General features: G+C 34.6%; 1 protein-coding gene across 7 annotated transcripts in view; it reads left to right on the forward strand.

Moving 5' to 3' along the window:
* The window catches only part of FOXN2 (forkhead box N2), a 63,528-nt gene that overhangs the window by 31,625 nt on the left and 13,770 nt on the right, over positions 1-18,133 (forward strand). For all 7 annotated transcript variants that reach the window (XM_055328315.1, XM_055328312.1, XM_055328314.1 and 4 more), the window contains 3 exons: positions 1,113-1,663; positions 13,721-13,845; positions 16,209-16,273. In XM_055328315.1, coding sequence (XP_055184290.1) covers positions 1,127-1,663; positions 13,721-13,845; positions 16,209-16,273 — 727 coding nt within the window. In that variant the 5' untranslated portion in view covers positions 1,113-1,126. The remainder of the gene's footprint in view (positions 1-1,112; positions 1,664-13,720; positions 13,846-16,208; positions 16,274-18,133) is intronic.

The following is an 18,133-nucleotide window of genomic DNA, read 5'->3' on the forward strand; positions in this document are numbered from 1 at the left end:
AAAATAGAAATTTAAAAAGGTAGTGTAAAAAATAAATAAATAAATAAATAAATAAATAAATAAATAAATAAATAAAATAAAAAGGTAGTGTAGAAATAGCTTCCCCCCTCCTTGAAATTAAAATTGTGACAATTAAAATTTTACTTAGAGAATGCCAACCTTTTAGTGTCAGTACTTGATGAGATGATATGGAATTTAGTTAAGAATATTAAGTATACTGGGATCCCTGGGTGGCACAGCAGTTTGGCGCCTGCCTTTGGCCCAGGGCCCGATCCTGGAGACCCGGGATCGAATCCCACATCAGGCTCCTGGTGCATGGAGCCTGCTTCTCCCTCTGCCTGAGTCTCTGCCTCTCTCTCTCTCTCTGTGTGACTATCATAAATAAATAAAAATTAAAAAAAATTTTTTAAAGTATTAAGTATACTAAAGAAATAATAAATTCATAAAATTCATAGTAAATATTTGGCTGATAATGAATTTAGTGAATAAGAAATGTTATCTTTTTAATATGACCTATACAAATATTAGAAATGTTTATCTCTTTATAGTAAATATTTCAAATCTGAGGGAAGAGTTTGTTTGAAATTATTGTTTAAGCAACATTTTTAATTTGACTTAAAATTGAATTTAAATCTTCAACTTATATTTATAAATATATATTTGCATTTAAATTTATTGAATTTAAATTTGGTTATTTTCTATATTGAGTAAGGTCATAGATCCTGAAAATGCGTAGATTATAAAGTCTTATAATTCAAAGAAAGTCTGCTCATTTTTAATAATAATAGCCATTACTTATTAGGCTGTTACTGTGGGCTGGGGACTTTAGTAAGTATTAAATAAAATACATTATTTACTTTTATTAATATCACTCATACATATGGTGTTATAATGCTGTATTTTATTTATAGCCATTTCAAATAATAGGAAACAAATTCTCTTCCTCATATGATAACCATTAATGTCTTTGTTGTACAAATATTGTGCTTAAATATTATATAGGATAATTGCAAAATTTCTGATTTGGTGATATTTAAATATATATTTTCTTTTTCCATGAGCTTAAGAATCTTAAGTATTATATTGATTGACAATTGTTTCCTTTATTGCAGAACTGTAGGAGTAAATGGGTCCAGTAATTGGAATGACTCCAGAAAAGAGAGCTGAAACTCCAGGAGCTGAAAAGGTTGCAGGATTAAGCCAGATTTACAAAATGGGAAGCTTGCCTGAAGCTGTTGATGCTGCCAGGCCAAAGGCCACACTAGTGGACAGTGAGTCAGCAGATGATGAACTCACAAACTTGAACTGGCTTCATGAAAGTACTAATCTCCTAACAAACTTCAGCTTTGGAAGTGAGGGTCTTCCAATTGTTAGTCCATTGTATGACATAGAGGGAGATGATGTGCCATCCTTAGGACCATCTTGTTATCAGAACCCAGAAAAAAAATCAGCAACTGCAAAGCCCCCATACTCCTTTAGTCTTCTCATTTACATGGCTATTGAACACTCTCCAAATAAATGTTTGCCTGTCAAAGAAATTTATAGCTGGATTTTGGACCGCTTCCCATATTTTGCTACTGCACCAACAGGCTGGAAGAATTCTGTTCGACATAATCTGTCCCTGAATAAATGTTTTCAGAAAGTGGAAAGAAGCCATGGCAAGGTCAGTGTTTATGAACATTGCTATATTTGGGGAGGTGGGGGAGAATTAACATCGAGACCTTAAAATATGGGGAAACTAAACTAAAGGAAGACAAAAAAATAGTCAACTCATCATTACTTCAGTTTGAGCTTAATTATATTCATCATTTCCCTTCATTTGAGATGTTTTAAAATTTCTTAAATATTGATACAAATCTAGCAGAATTTCAGTCTACTATAAGTACATAAATTAGTTTTCTGATGTTCCAATTTTCTAAGTTTCTGTAGTGTTCCTGTCACTGTATCAATATGTTGCAGTCTCTTCCTTATAATTGGAATGTAGGCCATTTACATTAATGTAATTGATATGGTTGGATTTAAATATATCATCATGTTATTTTCTGTTTGCTCTATTCTTTTCCCCCACTTTTCCTGTCTTTTTAAGAAGTGAGGTTTTTTATGATTAAGTTTTATGTCTGCTACTGGTTTATCAGCTATTCTCTTTTTGGGGGATGATGTTTACTATACGCTTTTCAGTATATATTTTTAAACAATCTACTTTCAAATAATACTACCTTTCTACTCTTATACCACTTACTATCTGGCGTTTTACAGAAAAAGTTAACTAATTCTGATGCTTTATCTGGATCAATTCCTTCTTCTTGGATAAGTTTATTTAACATTTCTTTTTTAAAATATTTTTTATTTATTTATCCATGACAGAGAGAGAGAGAGAGAGAGAGATTTTTTTCCTTTAAGTATTTTAAAGATGTTACTGTCTTGTGTACTGGCTTGTATAGTTTCTGATAAGTCTGCTGCCATTCTTATCTTTGTTCCTCTGTAATCAATCTTTCTTTCTTCTTTCTTTCTTTCTTTCTTTCTTTCTTTCTTTCTTTCTTTCTTTCTTTTTCTTTCTTTCCTTCCTTCCTTCCTTCCTTTTTTTCTCTTTCTTTCTTTCTTTCTCTCTCTTTTTCTTTCTTTCTCTTTCTTTCTTTCTTTCTTTCTTTCTTTCTTCTCTTGCTGTCTGACTTCCATAACTTTTCTCTTTATATCACTACTTTTTAGCAGTTTGACTATGATGCACCTGGGTGTGTTTGTCTTTATTTTTATCCTCCTTTGGTTTCTCAGAGATTCTTGGATCTGTGATTTGTTGTCATTTATTAAATTTAAGAAAAATTTTGCTCATTATCTCTTCACATATTTCCTTACTTCCCTATTCTAGGATTCCAAGTAAAAATGTTAGACCATTTGCTGTGTCTCACCCCATTGCTCCTCTGCCCAAGTTCCTACTCTTTTCTCTCTGTTTCAGTTTGGATCATTTCTTTTCAACTTTTATAGGTTAAGTCTTCCCTCTTTTATGTTCATTCTGTCAATAACCCTGATAAAGGACTTCTGCATATTTTTCATTTCTAGCATTTTCATTTGCCATTTTAAAAGTAGTCTCGGGCAGCCCTGGTGGTGCAGCAGTTTGGCGCCGCCTGCAGCCAAGGGTGTGATCCTGGAGACCCCGGATCAAGTCCCGCCTCAGGCTCCCTGCATGGAGCCTGCTTCTACCTCTGCCTGTATCTCTGCATCTCTCTCTCTCTCTGTCACTCGTGAATAAATAAATAAAGTCTAAAAAATAAAAAAATAAATAAAAGTAGTCTCCATCTTTTGGCTAAAATTTCCTACCAGATCCATAAACGTATTAATTATAGATAGGATGTCTGTCTAATAATTTCAATATCTGGTCCATCGCTGGGTCTGGTTTTGTTGACTGTTTTATTTCCTGTTTTTGTATATGTTTCATAATTTTGGATTAAATGCCAAACATTATTTGTAAAAGAATAGTGGAGACTGAGGTAGACATGCCTCAACTTTTGTCTGATTGTTAGTGTGAAACACGTATTGGTCAATCTAGGTAATTGGGCTGGGTTTCGGTTTTGTGGTTGTCATAGTTACCTTCTGAGAACCACAGGCTTCAAATTCATATAGAGATGGACTGCTAATACTTTATGCTTAATGTGTGTCCTGGAGTGGCAAGATGACTTTTTTTTAGCATTTCTGCTCTTCCTTCATCTTTCAGGTTGTAATATATTTGGGGACAGGAAGGGAGTTAGATATTTCTCTCTGTGCTCTTGCCCCTCACATAGCAACTGCTTGTTACTTGGTATGAGGCTCTTGGGATGGAAGCATGAGTTTCTTGATTTTTCTGCTCTAGTTTTAGTATTAAATGAGCTTTTTATGCGTAGTCTCAAAAGTAGGACTTGCCTTGCCTCCTCTTGGAGCAATCTCTCTCATCTACTCAAAGTGGAGTCCAGAGTTGCAGTCATCAGTAGCCATCTCTACATGTGGCTGGTGGTTGGCACATTGGACAGTACAGATATTTGATATTTCTGTCATTGTAGAAAGTCCTATTGGACAGCACTGCTCCATAGCTCAGGCCAGTTTCCTGCTCATTCCCATAATGGTAGATAAACCTTGCCTAGGATCGTTGGGAGGTCTGGGTACAAGTGAGTTACCAATTCCTATCTCAGTGGCAGCAGATCTCTGCTTTGTATCATCTGGGCATGAGCAGATTTCCTACCCATTACCTAATGACACTAGACTATTGCCTAGTGTCAGAAAAGTGAGAGGATAGCTGAGGGTTATATTTTTCTCCCAGTAGCAGCCATCCTTTATCCAGGACTGGGATGAGGAGGGTATTTTGCCTCTCAGTGGCAGAAGGCTTTTGCTTCATAGTGGAGCTTTGTCCAATATGTAGGCAAGTTGTGTGCCTGTCCCACAGTGACATCTGATCTCACGCTCATTTAATCTGGAATATGGATGAGCTTTGCCTGATATCCTTGAGCCAGCGTTAAACCTTAGTATGTTTCGCACATCCTTCACCATCTCCAAGGGTGTCTCTCTTAGGTCTCCTGCCCTGTAGTCTTCTTATGGAGCACTGGATGAATGCCTGCAGAAAAATGCTGGCTAATCGATGCAGATTCTTCTGTCTGAGAATGCCAAGGATGCTAAATTATCTTGCTAGTTCACACTTGGCTTTTAAGAATTTGTTAAAATTTGAGTGTCTTTCTCTCTCTTTTTTTTTATACCTTATTTTTTGACTGCCACTTTTTCTGTACTCTCCCAAAGCTAAAACAGTTAGTATGTTCCATTTCTCCTCACAAGGTCCTGTCACACTTTAGAATTCAGTTCTTTCAGTTGTCTTGTGCCCTTAGTTCTTGGATGGACCCAAAAGAAAGTATGATTTCACGGGTTATTTTGTTTTTTTTCTTGTTAGGCTGGGAACAATGTTTTCTTATGGCTTCCAATAGCCCTAAGTGGTAACAGAACTCTCCTCTATTTTTTTTTTTAAGATTTTAAAAAATTATTTATTTATTTATTTATTCGAGAAACAGAGAGGCAGAGGCACAGGCAGAGGGAGAAACAGGCTCCATGCAGGAAGCCCGACACAGGACTCGATCCCAGATCTCCAGGATCATGCCCTGGGCTGAAGGTGGCGCTAAACCGCTGAGTCACCTGGGCTGCCCCTATGCTTGTTTTGTTAAAAATTAAGAGCAAGTAATTATGTTGTTAAGTGAATGATTTTTCTAGGATAGTGCTGCTCAAATTTAAATATATACACTGATATCTGGGGTTCTTGTTAAAATGCAGATTCTGATTAAGCAAATCTAGGGTGAAGATTGAGGCTTTCTTTTCTGACAGGCTCCCTTTTGATCCTTGTGCCATTAGTCCATGAGTAACAAGACATTAAGATGTATTATCATCTTACAGCTAACTTAAAGGAGATTATAGTAGTTATCTTTTGTAATACATTGCTATCTAACATATTGTCTACTATACGTGGAATATTTATGAAGACCAGGTATGTGTTAGGCCATTTAAAAAGCCTCAGTAGGGACGCCTGGGTGACTGGTTGAGCGTCTTCTTTTGGCTCAGGATGTGATCCTGGAGTCCTGGGATTGAGTCCCACATCGGGCTCTCTGCATGGAGCCTGCTTCTCCCTCTGCCTTTGTCTCTGCTTCTCTCTCTGTGTGTCTCTCATGAATAAATAAATAAAATCTTTTTTTAAAAAAAGAAACATCGGGATGCCTGGGTGGCTCAGTGGTTGAGCGTCTGCCTTTGGCTCAGGTTGTGACCCTGGGATCCTGGGATCAAGTCCCACATCGGGCTCCCTGCATGGAGCCTGCTTCTCCCTCTGCCTGTGTCTCTGTCTCTCTCTCTGTGTCTCATGAATAAATAAATAAAATCTTTAAAAAAAAAAAAGCCTCAATAATTTCAGAGAATCAATCTCTGTCATAGACAGCCTTGAAGAGGCCCCCAAATGAGCCCTTCTAGTATTCTTGCCCTTATAGATAGAGTTCCCTCCAGTAATGAATAGGGCTGACCAGTGTAACCCAGAGGATTTGGGGAAATGATGGATCATGCCTTTTGATGCTAGGTCATAAAAGGCAATGTAACTTCCATCTTGGGCTCATGGATAAATAGCTTTAGGGGAAGCCAGTTGCCGTATCATAAAGACATTTAAGCAGCCTTATGGAGAGGCCTATGTGTCAAGGGAATGAGGCCTTTTGCCAATAGCCATGTGAGGAGCCATCTTAGAAGCAGATTCACCCAGCCTCAGTCAAACTTTCATTTCAGATGGCTAAAAATTGTAGGAATGTTGGATATGTTCTTTCCAATGTGTATTGTTAGATTTTATTTTGAATTGTTATCACTTAATTATTTTCTAGTTTTAGACCTATTGTGTTTATATTTATGGTGGGACATAAGATGGGAACTATCTACTAGGTAATTAGACATATGGTGCAGGAATAGTGGTAATTGGGATCAAAGCTCTAAGTTTGGGAGTCATCAGCATTGATTTTCAGTAGAAAAATCTAGGAAAACTATGTTAAAATGGAAGCCACAGAGGGTAAGTTCAAGTGTGAATGAGCAACAGTATCAAATGTTGCAGAAATCTTGAAAATGATTGGTTAAGAAGAAGTGATTGAGACAACCAGCAGTCAGTAGGTTAGGATTCAAAATTTGGTGTGCTGATATATGTTGAAGGATCGAATAGGGGTAGGGGTATATAGCTTTTGTAAATTTTCACAGTATAAATATTTCCATCATGGCCAGTTTCAAGCTATCAACATCATGTCATTAAAAATGAAGTTGATAGGAGATGTTTACAATGAGCAGTACTCCACTGTATGTAAAGAATTCATCTAATTCAATAAAAGAAAACTAATTGAAAATTTGATAAGAATATGAACGGTCAGTTAACAGAGGAGGAAATATAAATGGCCAATAAGTATGCAAAGATGTTCATCCTCAGTAGTAATCAGGGATATACAAACTAAAACAACCCCAGAAAATAGTTTTAGCCATTGGAATGCAAAAATTTTAAATTTTTGATAATATCAAATTAGAAGAGGATGGGGAAATAATATGAATATTTTCACACTATTGATAGGAGTGTAAATTTAGTATGACCATTTTTGAGGGCAACTTGGCTACAATTATTAAAATTAGAAATGTGCACATCTTTTGATCTAGTGGATTAGATTCTGATTTTTCCCCCTAGAGTAATATTCATACTTGCATTTGAGGAGGTATATATCCACTGTGGTATTGTTTGTAATAAAAATTGCAGAATAATATGTCCAGTGTGGTTTGATTTATGGTAGTGATCAAAAGGACTCTTCTTGTCATAATATTTAAATGCGTGCGTTATTTACATAATTAACCAGAGCGTTTTTTGAATGCTCAGAGAAAGAAAAAAGTTAAGGAAATGATAGTGAACAAGAAAGCATATAGTCCAGAGTATGGGGAGAGTGAGATAAAGAGAAAGAAATCATCTTGTGAGATAATAAATATGAGGATCAATATAGAAATTATAATATATTGGGATAAAAATTAGTAAGCTATTACAACAGGTCAGGTGAGAGGAAAGGAACTGTCAGGCGATGGTCTTCATAAAAATCAATAGCCACTCTGCTTAAATGTCTGAAGCTTGGACAGAAAGTGATACATTCAGGAAGGATGGAAGTTGCTTGTGGATTTTTTTTTTAATTTATGAAATACTTCTAGAATCAATGTTTCAAAATAGCAGTACTTCTCTTGTAATCTGCAGAAGGCAAGTAAGTTCTACTTAACCTCCAATAAATGTTGGAATTGAATTTGGCAACCTTGCCAGGACTTTTCTGATGAGTAGCTCTTGTCTATACATGATAATCTAAAAAAAAAAATGGCAAGATGGCAAGGTCTGGGTCAGACTACAAAGTGATAATTGTACCCAACTAGCTGGATAGCTACTGATTAGATCTTCCTTCCTATCATCCATACCATTGTTAAAACTCTCATTAGACAAGTCTGAAAATCTTGGCATGATATTTATCTGCCTCAATATTTTAAAATTATAAAAGTTAGACCTGGTCTTTTTTTGTTTGTTTTGGTTTGGGTTTCATGTTTTAAATATTTAAACATCCAGGTCTTATCTCTACTTTTCTAAATTTGTATAAAGCCAAACTAAAATACTTTAACTGTGAGACTTTAGCTGGGAAACACAAAGTTAGAAATTTTGCCCGGTTTAGTACAGTTTTAGTCTGTACATTTGCATAGTGATGACTTGCTTCAATAGCTGAATCCCAGGAAAAGAAGTCATGCCAACCACTATAAAAGTTCATGCTTTAAGCTATAAACAGGACTTATGAATGCCCTTTTTAACTAGTTAATTATTTTTAATTCAGTCATTCTAAAAACCACAGAAAAGGTAGTCAGGGGAAAACTATTAAAATGTACAGGCAAGTACATAAAAACATTTCAGGAATAGTGAACTTTGCTTTTTCTCCCAAACAGTTCTTTACAACTAACATTAAGATCTTTTTAAAGTTCATTTCTTAGAATATTCCTTATTTCTGCAAAACCTTCAGTGGTTCTCTTCCAAATAAGTCCAGAAGCCTTATAGTTCCAAAATGCAAAATAGTAAATGAGAGAATGCACATTTCCTGTTTCCATTGCACAGAGGATTTATTTTGTTATAGGCAAATTTAGTTTAAAATAGTACTTAACGTCAAAAACTCTTTATTATTTGTGTTCTGTCATCTAAGCACAGTAATAAAAGGGCAAGGTTTTTAAGTGAGTTAGTTTAAAATAAACTCATCTTTGCTGAAGACTGTAAAACATAATGTTAGCAAATAGATAATTTTATCTCTTGTTACTGATAGTTCGTGAACAGACCCAGTGAAAGGAAATGCTGCCATGGTAACATAAACCAGACTGTTATTTGGAGACCTTACTCAAGATACTTAACTGCCCTGAACAGCAGGTTTTCAGTACCACTTCTTCCAATTTACTTTTTCAAGGAAATAGCAATTCTACTATGGTCAAAACAATTTGTGATTCTCACAATAGTGTTTGAAAAGTAGACTGTTGAACTAAATAGTTTCTAGAAGTGTAATCTCAGGAATATGAAGATAGACCATGGCTAGAAAAGTTAAAATAATTGTCTTAGTATATGAAAAATAATTCATATGTATCTTTTCTATATGAAACTGAAGTAGGTTGGGGCAAAGGATGTTGTGAGTGCTAATGTTTTAAAGTTTTATTTCCCTATCATTAAAAAACACATGTATCCTTTGAGCCAACTGACTGAAAATATATCTAATTTAAGTAATTTCATCCAAAAATACATTTATAAAATTTGACTTCCTTTGAAAAACAAATCAAAATTTCAAACACTTAATTAGAGTTCATATGCTATTTTGCTGCTGAAGGCCAGAACAAAGTTTCACCTAATAGTATGGTATGTTTCTTTCTATATGACAGTATGATATGACAGCCATATTTCTCTTTCTATATATTTAGGTTGCTAGGATGTTAAAAACTGCCTTACACTGATAGTATACTTTTTCTAAGACAGGTGCTATTTTTCCTTCTAAATTTAGTTTATTCCTTGTTCTTTACTATCTTTTATTCAGAATTAATTGATTTCGTTGTTGTTGATTTTTTCACAACTTCCTCTTAGAGACAAAGGAGTAGGAATATACTATTTAACCATATAAAGTTAAGGCACTTGGGTGGCTTAGTCAGTTAAGTAGCCAACTCTTGATTTTGGCCAGGTCATGATCTCAGGGTCCTGGGATTGAATCGCACATCCAAGAGGCTCCACACTCATTAGGCAGTCTGCTTCAGGATTCTCTCTCTCTCTCCCCCTTTCCCCCTATCCCAACTTGCACGCACACTGTCTTTCTAATAAATCTTAAAAAAAAAAAATACCATATGAACTCTAACTTTATGCCAATTTCAGAATAACCCCCAGAAATAAGTATTCATTTATTTTGCAGCTCTATGTCACTTCCACACAAATTACCTTATTTGAATCTCATCACAACTTCGTGGACTGTTTTTCTATTTTATGAATAAAATATGAATTATAACACTGACTCAGATTAAAATGTCCAGTGTCACATAGCCAATCAGTAAGCAATGATTAGGTCTGTAGTTTTTATACCTGCAGAAGTTTTCTTATATTATGCCATTCTGCTTATAATAATTATGACATGATGTTCAGAAGGTAAAAGAGCCTCAGTAATAGAATAATGTTACCTTGAAAAAGAGTTTGGGAAATGGAAGCATTCTGGAATTCATCATGTTAGATCTTCAGCAATCATAATAGCTTATATCATATAGGATTTTATATAAACAAAGGACCAGAGGAATAGAACAACACATAAATTTTATTGTTCAAGTAATTCTTAATGTACTTGTGAAGTGTAATTCAAATTTTAAGAAAGACTTTTTGAAATAGAAAAGTTGTGATATAAAAACAAAAATTAACAATTTGAATCTTGTTAATCTTAAGAGTTCTGAGGAAGTTTTGTATATCACATGGTGTGGGGGGAGGTTATATCTTACAGTTGATTTTCAACATTTGTAGAGAAAAATAAAAAAAACTTCAAAAGTATTTGTTAAAATGTAATGCCAATATTTGGTGGAATAAAAACAAAAACAAATTTGCATACTATTAGACTGGAGGAAACAGGAACAATTTTTGAAACTACCAAGAAAATGAACATACATCAATAGCAGTAGCCAGTGTTTACTGAGTACTTACTGTCTGGCAGAGTTCTAAGCACTTTATGCGAATTAACTCTTTTAAAACAGTAATTCTTAAAGTGAAGTAGATAATTATTTTTTATATAGTTGATTTTGAGTATACCAATACACAGAAAACAGACATTTTTCTGAAGATTACTCAGCTCTTAAATGACAGCCAGGATTCCCAGGGAGGAAGAATGGCTCCAAGGTTCAACACTCTTAACCACTGTACAAGTAGTGTTCAGCCCTGGGGAAGTGGGATGAGATTGAACTTGGATCTCCTTCTTGCACGGCTGTGGAGTTCGTGTGTAGGCTATGCATGGATCTGATACATGTATAAGGATGTGCTTATGGTCCAGTTTCTGTTCAGAATGTGCAATTGGGGATGGTCAGATAAGGTAGTAGGAAAGATTTATCCTGAAGGAAGAGTTAACAGATGATAGAGATCACAATTCCTAAAGTCCTTGTTATTTCCTTTGACAGGGGTCAAACTAGGTGTGTAGCATATTGACAGTTTTTTAGAATACTCAACTAGGGTGTGTAGCATATTGACAGTTTTTTAGAATACTCTCTTGATTTATCAGTCTCATTATTTTTCCTAACTTCTAGTTTAATAATTTATCAATTTTCATACATTTACATTATATAACATTATATAATTTTTTCTCCCCATCCCCCAGATAAGATAAAAGCTTATTTCAAATATTTCAGTTGTTGTTTAAGAATGAAAATGAATGGGATACCTGGGTGGCTCAGTTGGTTAAGTGTCTGCCTTTGGCTCAGGTCATGATCCCAGGGTCCTAGGAATCCAGTCCCACATCGGGCTCCTTGCAGGAGCCTGCTTCTCCCTCTGCCTATGTTCTTTCTGTGACTCTCATGAATAAATAAATAAAATCTTAAAGTACCATATATATTTTTTTTAAATGAAAGGGGCATCTGGGTGGCTCAGTTGATTAAATGTCTCTTGGTTTTGGCTCATATTGTGGTCTCAGGGTCATAAAATCAGCCCTGTGTAGGGCTCCATACCCAACAATGGAGTCTGCTTGAGATTCTCTCTCCCTCTCCCTCTGCCCTTCCTCCTCATGCCTTCTCCCCCAAAATAAATAAGTCTTCCCCCCAAAAGTGAAAGTGGATATAAATTTGCTTTTGGCCATATACTCTGAGTTTTTATATAACTATGTTTATACCCTTTATTTATTAGATAATCTGTAATTATAGTTTGGATATCTTTTTAATCGATTATAAATTTCCCAGTGGTCAGAGAATTTTGTTTTGGGGATTTTTTTTTTTTTTTATTCATGAGAGACAGAGAGAGAGAGAGAGAGAGAGAGAGAGAGAGGCAGAGACACAGGCAGAGGGAGAAGCAGGCTCCATGCAGGGAGCCTGATGTGGGACTCGATCCCAGGTCTCCAGGATCATGCCCCGGGCTGAAGGTGCCGCTAAACCGCTGAGCCACCTGGGCTGCCCAACAGCATTTTTCAAATCTATTTGTTTTTTTTGTTTTGTTTTGTTTTTTTTATTTATGATAGTCACACAGAGAGAGAGAGAGAGAGAGGCAGAGACACAGGCAGAGGGAGAAGCAGGCTCCATGCACCGGGAGCCCGACATGGGATTTGATCCCGGGTCTCCAGGATCGTGCCCTGGGCCAAAGGCAGGCGCTAAACCGCTGGGGCCACCCAGGGATCCCCTTTCAAACCTATTTGAAGGAATTACCTCATAGCCTGGCCTTTCCCCTGCATGTTAGATAATATTAGTGAAGTTTTGCAGGTATCTTGTCCACTTAGCTTCCTATAAGCTTTTCCTTCATATTGGGGGAACTGGATCACGCAAGCTCTTCTTTCAGGCACCTTCCATTTGAAGTCCAGCAGGCACTTTAGTTTCTACTAATCATGAAAATTCCATAATTTTTAGATTCTATTATTTCAGTGGAATCTGGGTTTGTGTGCTTATTGCCATATTATCTAAAAATCCCTCAAATGTTATAACTTAATTATCTTGAGGGAAGGGCTGATGCATCCTTCCTCTTTGTTATCTTTTACAGCAGTCTTTTCTATACCTCAGTTATTAGTTTACCACTCTTTGAGACTTTTGCTATACTTTTCATGAAATCATTTGCTTTTTTTTTAATTTTTAAGATTTTATTCATTTAGAGAGGGTGTGCACATGAGCATGAGGAGGGGCAGAGGAAAAGAGAGAGACTCTCAGGCAGACTGGAGCCTAGTGCATCCCCAACGTTGGACTTGATCTCACGACCCTGAGATCATAACCCAAGCTGAAATCAAATTGGTTGCTTAACTGACTGAGCCACTCAGGAGCCCCTGAAATAATTTGCTTTTTAAATGTAAACTTACTTTAGATGAGAACTTAAACATTACTGTTAATCCCATTAAAAAATAATTTTTTTTTATGGATCACCTGATCTCATACTGTTTATCACTTTTGGAGAAGTAATGCTGCATAGAAAGCTTAATTTTTCCTTTTCTTTTTGGTTTTTCTATAACAATACAATAATGGTTTATATTTATTACATCTTAGTATGTGGAGGACCACACTATACAGCAGCCTTCATGCTGTTCACGGCATATCTTGGGGTTGTACCGTTCTCACAAACTATTGGCATGTCCTGTGGCCCTATGTGCCAGGCACCGTGCAGTGTACTTTATGCATAATTTAATCCACATAACAGCCCTAGGAAATTGGTAGCATCATCATCCCTACCTATTCCAAATGAAGGAATTAATGGACTGAAAAGATAGATAGAGGTAGGTTAACTTTCCTAAGGTCACACAGTAGATAAGTGACAGAGCTGGAGATAAGAACCCAGGCAGTCTGCCTCCCAGGCTTTTGACCACATGTGCATTTATAGCAAGCTAACATCAGCCTTTGCATTGTCCTTAAAAGTTGCTGTTAGGGTTGTTTTTTTCCCCATACACACATTTAGTTAAAACATTCAGGTACTGATTGCGTATGTCTTAAAGTTGTATTTTAATAATTCTTGTGTATTTTATTTTAGGTTAATGGAAAAGGTTCCTTATGGTGTGTTGATCCAGAATATAAACCCAACCTTATGCAGGCACTGAAGAAGCAGCCCTTTTCCTCAACATTAACATTTTACACCCCTCCTGCATCTCCACAAAGGTACAGGATCTTCCATTTAAGTGTCAGTGGTGACTTAAAAGATTTCATTGTATGAGATGGAGAACCTTAACAATGTTGTAAAGTTTTTTGGTGTTTTTTTAATTGTGTAGAGAATACTTTATGGATAAGACATTAGCCTAAAGGCTTATAGTCTAATTTGTGTTATTAGGAAACAGGATATTTGATAGATGAGAACATAAATTCTGGAAAATATAGTCAGTCCTGAGTATATTATAAGTAAACCCAAAAGAAAGTTATAATACTGATTTCAGGTACAAAAGGTTTAAATTGTTTTGATTGCCTGAAAATACTAATGCAGGCTAAAGACATGGGAAATTAAAAGTATAATTAAACTTTTAAAAATAAGATGATTAACATTTTGTCATTGTAACATGTTTATGTGTGTTTTTCTATTTTGAGTCTGGCTTTCTTTCACAGCACGTTTAATACTTAAAAATTATGTTCACAGTTTCATTTTAAAATGTCTGACAAGTAAAATAATGCTTTGAGGCTTTTTGTTTTGTTTCTGCTGGTGAATATAATTTTAATGCGTTTCCTTGGCTTTTGTTTTCAAACTCAGTGACTCCTATTGATCTTACAGCTTTCCCATTTTAAGTCAAAGCTGAAAATGATACTTCAAATCCAATTTTGTTTCCTTTTCCTAAAAAAGTCTTCAGAATCTTTTTTTTTAATCTATTATATACATTCATTTGAATTCAAAAATCCCAGATTTTGTTGAGATACTTTTGAGGGTGGCCTTATAATAGTTAATTTGTTTATTGGAAAATTTTAAAAGTTTTTAATAAAATACTAGATGGAGAATTTCAACCATACACAAAAGGAGGAAGAAAGCTATAATGAACTCTTCAGCTGCAACAATTATCAGTATTTCATACAGCATTTAATTTCTTTAAATAACTTCAAGTGGAGTGGTTGTAGCTGAAATACAGTAAAAAATTAGTAAGGCTAAAGTTGAAATTCGTAATATATATCTACTCATCGAGATTTTAAGCTTCTTTACTAGTAGATTGGAAAGACTATTGTCACAAGAATAATTGAGTGGTTGATCTTCATGAAAAGAAACTAGAGAAGTTATTAGAATTTATATCTTCGTTGTTTGAAACTTGGTATCTTCTTTATTAATATTGGTGCTTATAAGGTAGCCTACTTAAAAAAATAATTTAGAAACTAATGGTAAGTTCTGCTTATGTGTTTTATTTGGCTATGCTTTTTTTTTTAAATTTAAATGAGAAAATTGACTCTTGTATATCATCAAATATGCACTTCACTGTGCCTTTCATGTTTATATCTTTTAGCTTTATCATATGTTTAGATGTTAAATAAAAATGATTTTGTGGTTTAAAAGCAGGTAGATAAATGACAGCATAAAGATTTTAATTTTTTACTTTAAAACATTACCTTAATATTTTTAGAAACATTTTCTCTTTTTTTCATTGTATGGCAAAATGATGGTTCCATCTAATAGGCCTTTGTGTAGCCCTATTATGTCATAATTATATCGATAAATTGAATGAAATATAATATATGTAAAACCATGAATAGGAAATAGACTTATAATTTAGTTAGCAAAACAGATTTTTTACACTATCACAAATTCCAAAGAACAAAAGTAGTATGTCCCAAAAACGTTTTTATTTTTGGAATTTAAAAAAAAAAAAAAAAAGCCAAAACTGGGGCACCTGGCTGGCTTAGTGAGAAGAGCATGTGACTCTTGATCTCAGGGTTGTGAGTTCAAGCCCCATGCTGGGTGTAGAGATTGCTTAAAAATAAAATCTTTAAAAAAAAAAAAAAAGCCAAAACTGCTGGTCTCTTTAGGACTATAGCAGATTTCATTAATATTGATATTTATTGATATTAATTAATAAAATCAGGAACCTATCTGTTTTGCATCATTACCATACATTCTCTTCACACATTTGTTTAGATAAATGCTTTCATTTCTTTGGTAACACCTATATGAATATCATATCAAACTTGGCATCCGATACAAAACCAAATAGTAACTATTATGTATTGTCTATTGTTACAGGCATTTTAAATGCATTATTATTATTCATCACAGCAACCCTATGTGGGAGGTTTAATTATTCCTATTTTACAGATGAAGAAACTAAGAAATTAATTATTTTGCCTAAGAACGTCAAATAGTTGTGATTTAATCTTGGATCTAATACTCTTTCTGCTTTGGCAGACTCTTCCTAAACTGAATAGTATTAGCAAAGAAAACAAGGTAAAAATAGCTTGTGTTTTTTATTGTATAAATTAGTTGTATTTGTGACTAAGTTCTATAAAAAGTGAAAAAAGATTTTTATAAGCATATTTGCCTTATCTTTATTTTTCAGTGGCTCTTTATCACCTCATTTCTTAAGCTCTGTACTCAAGCAGAACCAGGTGCGAACCCTCAAAGGTATGTGTAAAAACATTATTTTGAATCATAACAACTCAGGTCAAAAATCAGGATTTTTTATTTAATTTTTTTCTAATTATAAAAGGATTACATGTTCATTGTAAAAGATTTGGAAAATAAAAACATTTATAAAAAAATAAATTTTAAGAAACAAAACTGATGAACACAGGGGAAAGGAAGGAAAAATAAAATGGGATAAAAACAGAGAGACAAACCCTAAGAGACTCTTAACTATAGAGAACAAACTGAGGGTTGGCTGGAGGGGAGGTTAGGTTGGGGGATGGAGTAATGGGGTGATTAGGGGGGCACTTGATGTGATGAGCACTTGGTGTTTTATGTAAGTGATGAATCACTAAATTCTACCTTGAAATTAATAATATACTATATGTTCACTAACTTGAATTTAAATAAAACCAAAAGAGAAAGAAACTAAACCCTTTATTTTATCACCAACATTTTGTTTTAATTACTTTGGTTCTTCTTACACCTTATACATGAGTAGATGTGTCTGCATACATGCATATGCACACACACACTTTTTCTTCAAATGCTAGGCTCATACCATATATATTGTTATATATCCCCTTTTTTCTTTTTTTTTTTATATCCCTTTTTTTCTTCTCCTTTTATGTGTATTTTTCCTTGAAAGTAGGAAAATATTTCTTAGTAATACTATCAGTATAGAGTTCTCTTTTCAGGTCTGATACTAGAATAGCAGTTTGTAAACTATAGCGTTAGGCCATATTTGGCTCACCACCTGTTTTTGTATGCCCTATGAGTATATATTTGTAAATAGTTTGAAAATAATATTTCAAGGCATGTGAAAATTCATTACAAGAGCAGAGTTAAGTAGTTAAAACAGAGATCTCTATATTGTGTCCTTGTTTTTGCCTCTCTGCTGGCGAAACCTAAAACACATACTTATCCTTTACAGAAGTTTGTCAACCCCAGATTAGAATACAGTTTAGAACATTTCTTTTATAGATTAAGTGTAAAGAACTTTAAGAAAGCAACAAGTTAACTTTTAGAATTTTATAGATGACTTTTCTAAAGTATTTCAAAATTCTTCATTAGTAGTGTTTGCCCCCTACTCATAGTTAATATTACAAATGGGTGATGTGTTAACATAAGGTCTTCTAAAGTTGTTGCTTTTCAGCCTAGACACATTTCTGTGACCTTTAGAAACAGAAATCCTCAGACCAAAAATCTTTCTGTGTATCAGATACATTCTGACTCTTTGGAGCTACACTATGCAAAGCCTAGGAAACAGTGTGATGATGATCTGTAAAAATGAGGGAGGGAAAGGATAGGAAAAAGCTGAAGAGAATTCTGCAAAAAAGTTAAGTGGATTGAGAGTATGTTGAGCTAATGTTCTGACTTAAGACAAGTATCCATTTTTCTCGTTCCTGCATGGGTAGATGTGGTTTCTTTTTACATTTTGGCATTATGGAAACTGCATATTTTTATTATCTCAGTAAGTCTGACCTTTAGTCTTTCAAACTCAGTTCGTATACAGATTTTGAGAACATTTTCTTTGTGAATTCTGAGTTTATATAGAATCTCTTCTTTTAGTCCGTTCTATCCTAATTCTTCTTCCTTTGGGGAACCAACACTTCCACCATTTCCTCTTGCTAGTTTAGCCACAGTTTTTCATAACTAGAGCATAGGCACTTTTCTTTCCTTCATCTAATGACTTACACATATGGTGCATTGTACCTCCAGTGTTGATAACAGCTTCACTCCATTTCTGTATTCGTGGGTCTTAGGCCTAGTAGTAATTAACTAGGTGGTGAGGGTACTTGGTGTTCCACATTAAAACAAATGCAGGCCTGTCTTGGTATAGATATACAGTTCTCATGA

Source organism: Nyctereutes procyonoides, unplaced genomic scaffold (assembly GCF_905146905.1).
Source record: "Nyctereutes procyonoides isolate TBG_1078 unplaced genomic scaffold, NYPRO_anot_genome, whole genome shotgun sequence".
In the NCBI taxonomy this organism is placed as follows: domain Eukaryota; kingdom Metazoa; phylum Chordata; class Mammalia; order Carnivora; family Canidae; genus Nyctereutes; species Nyctereutes procyonoides.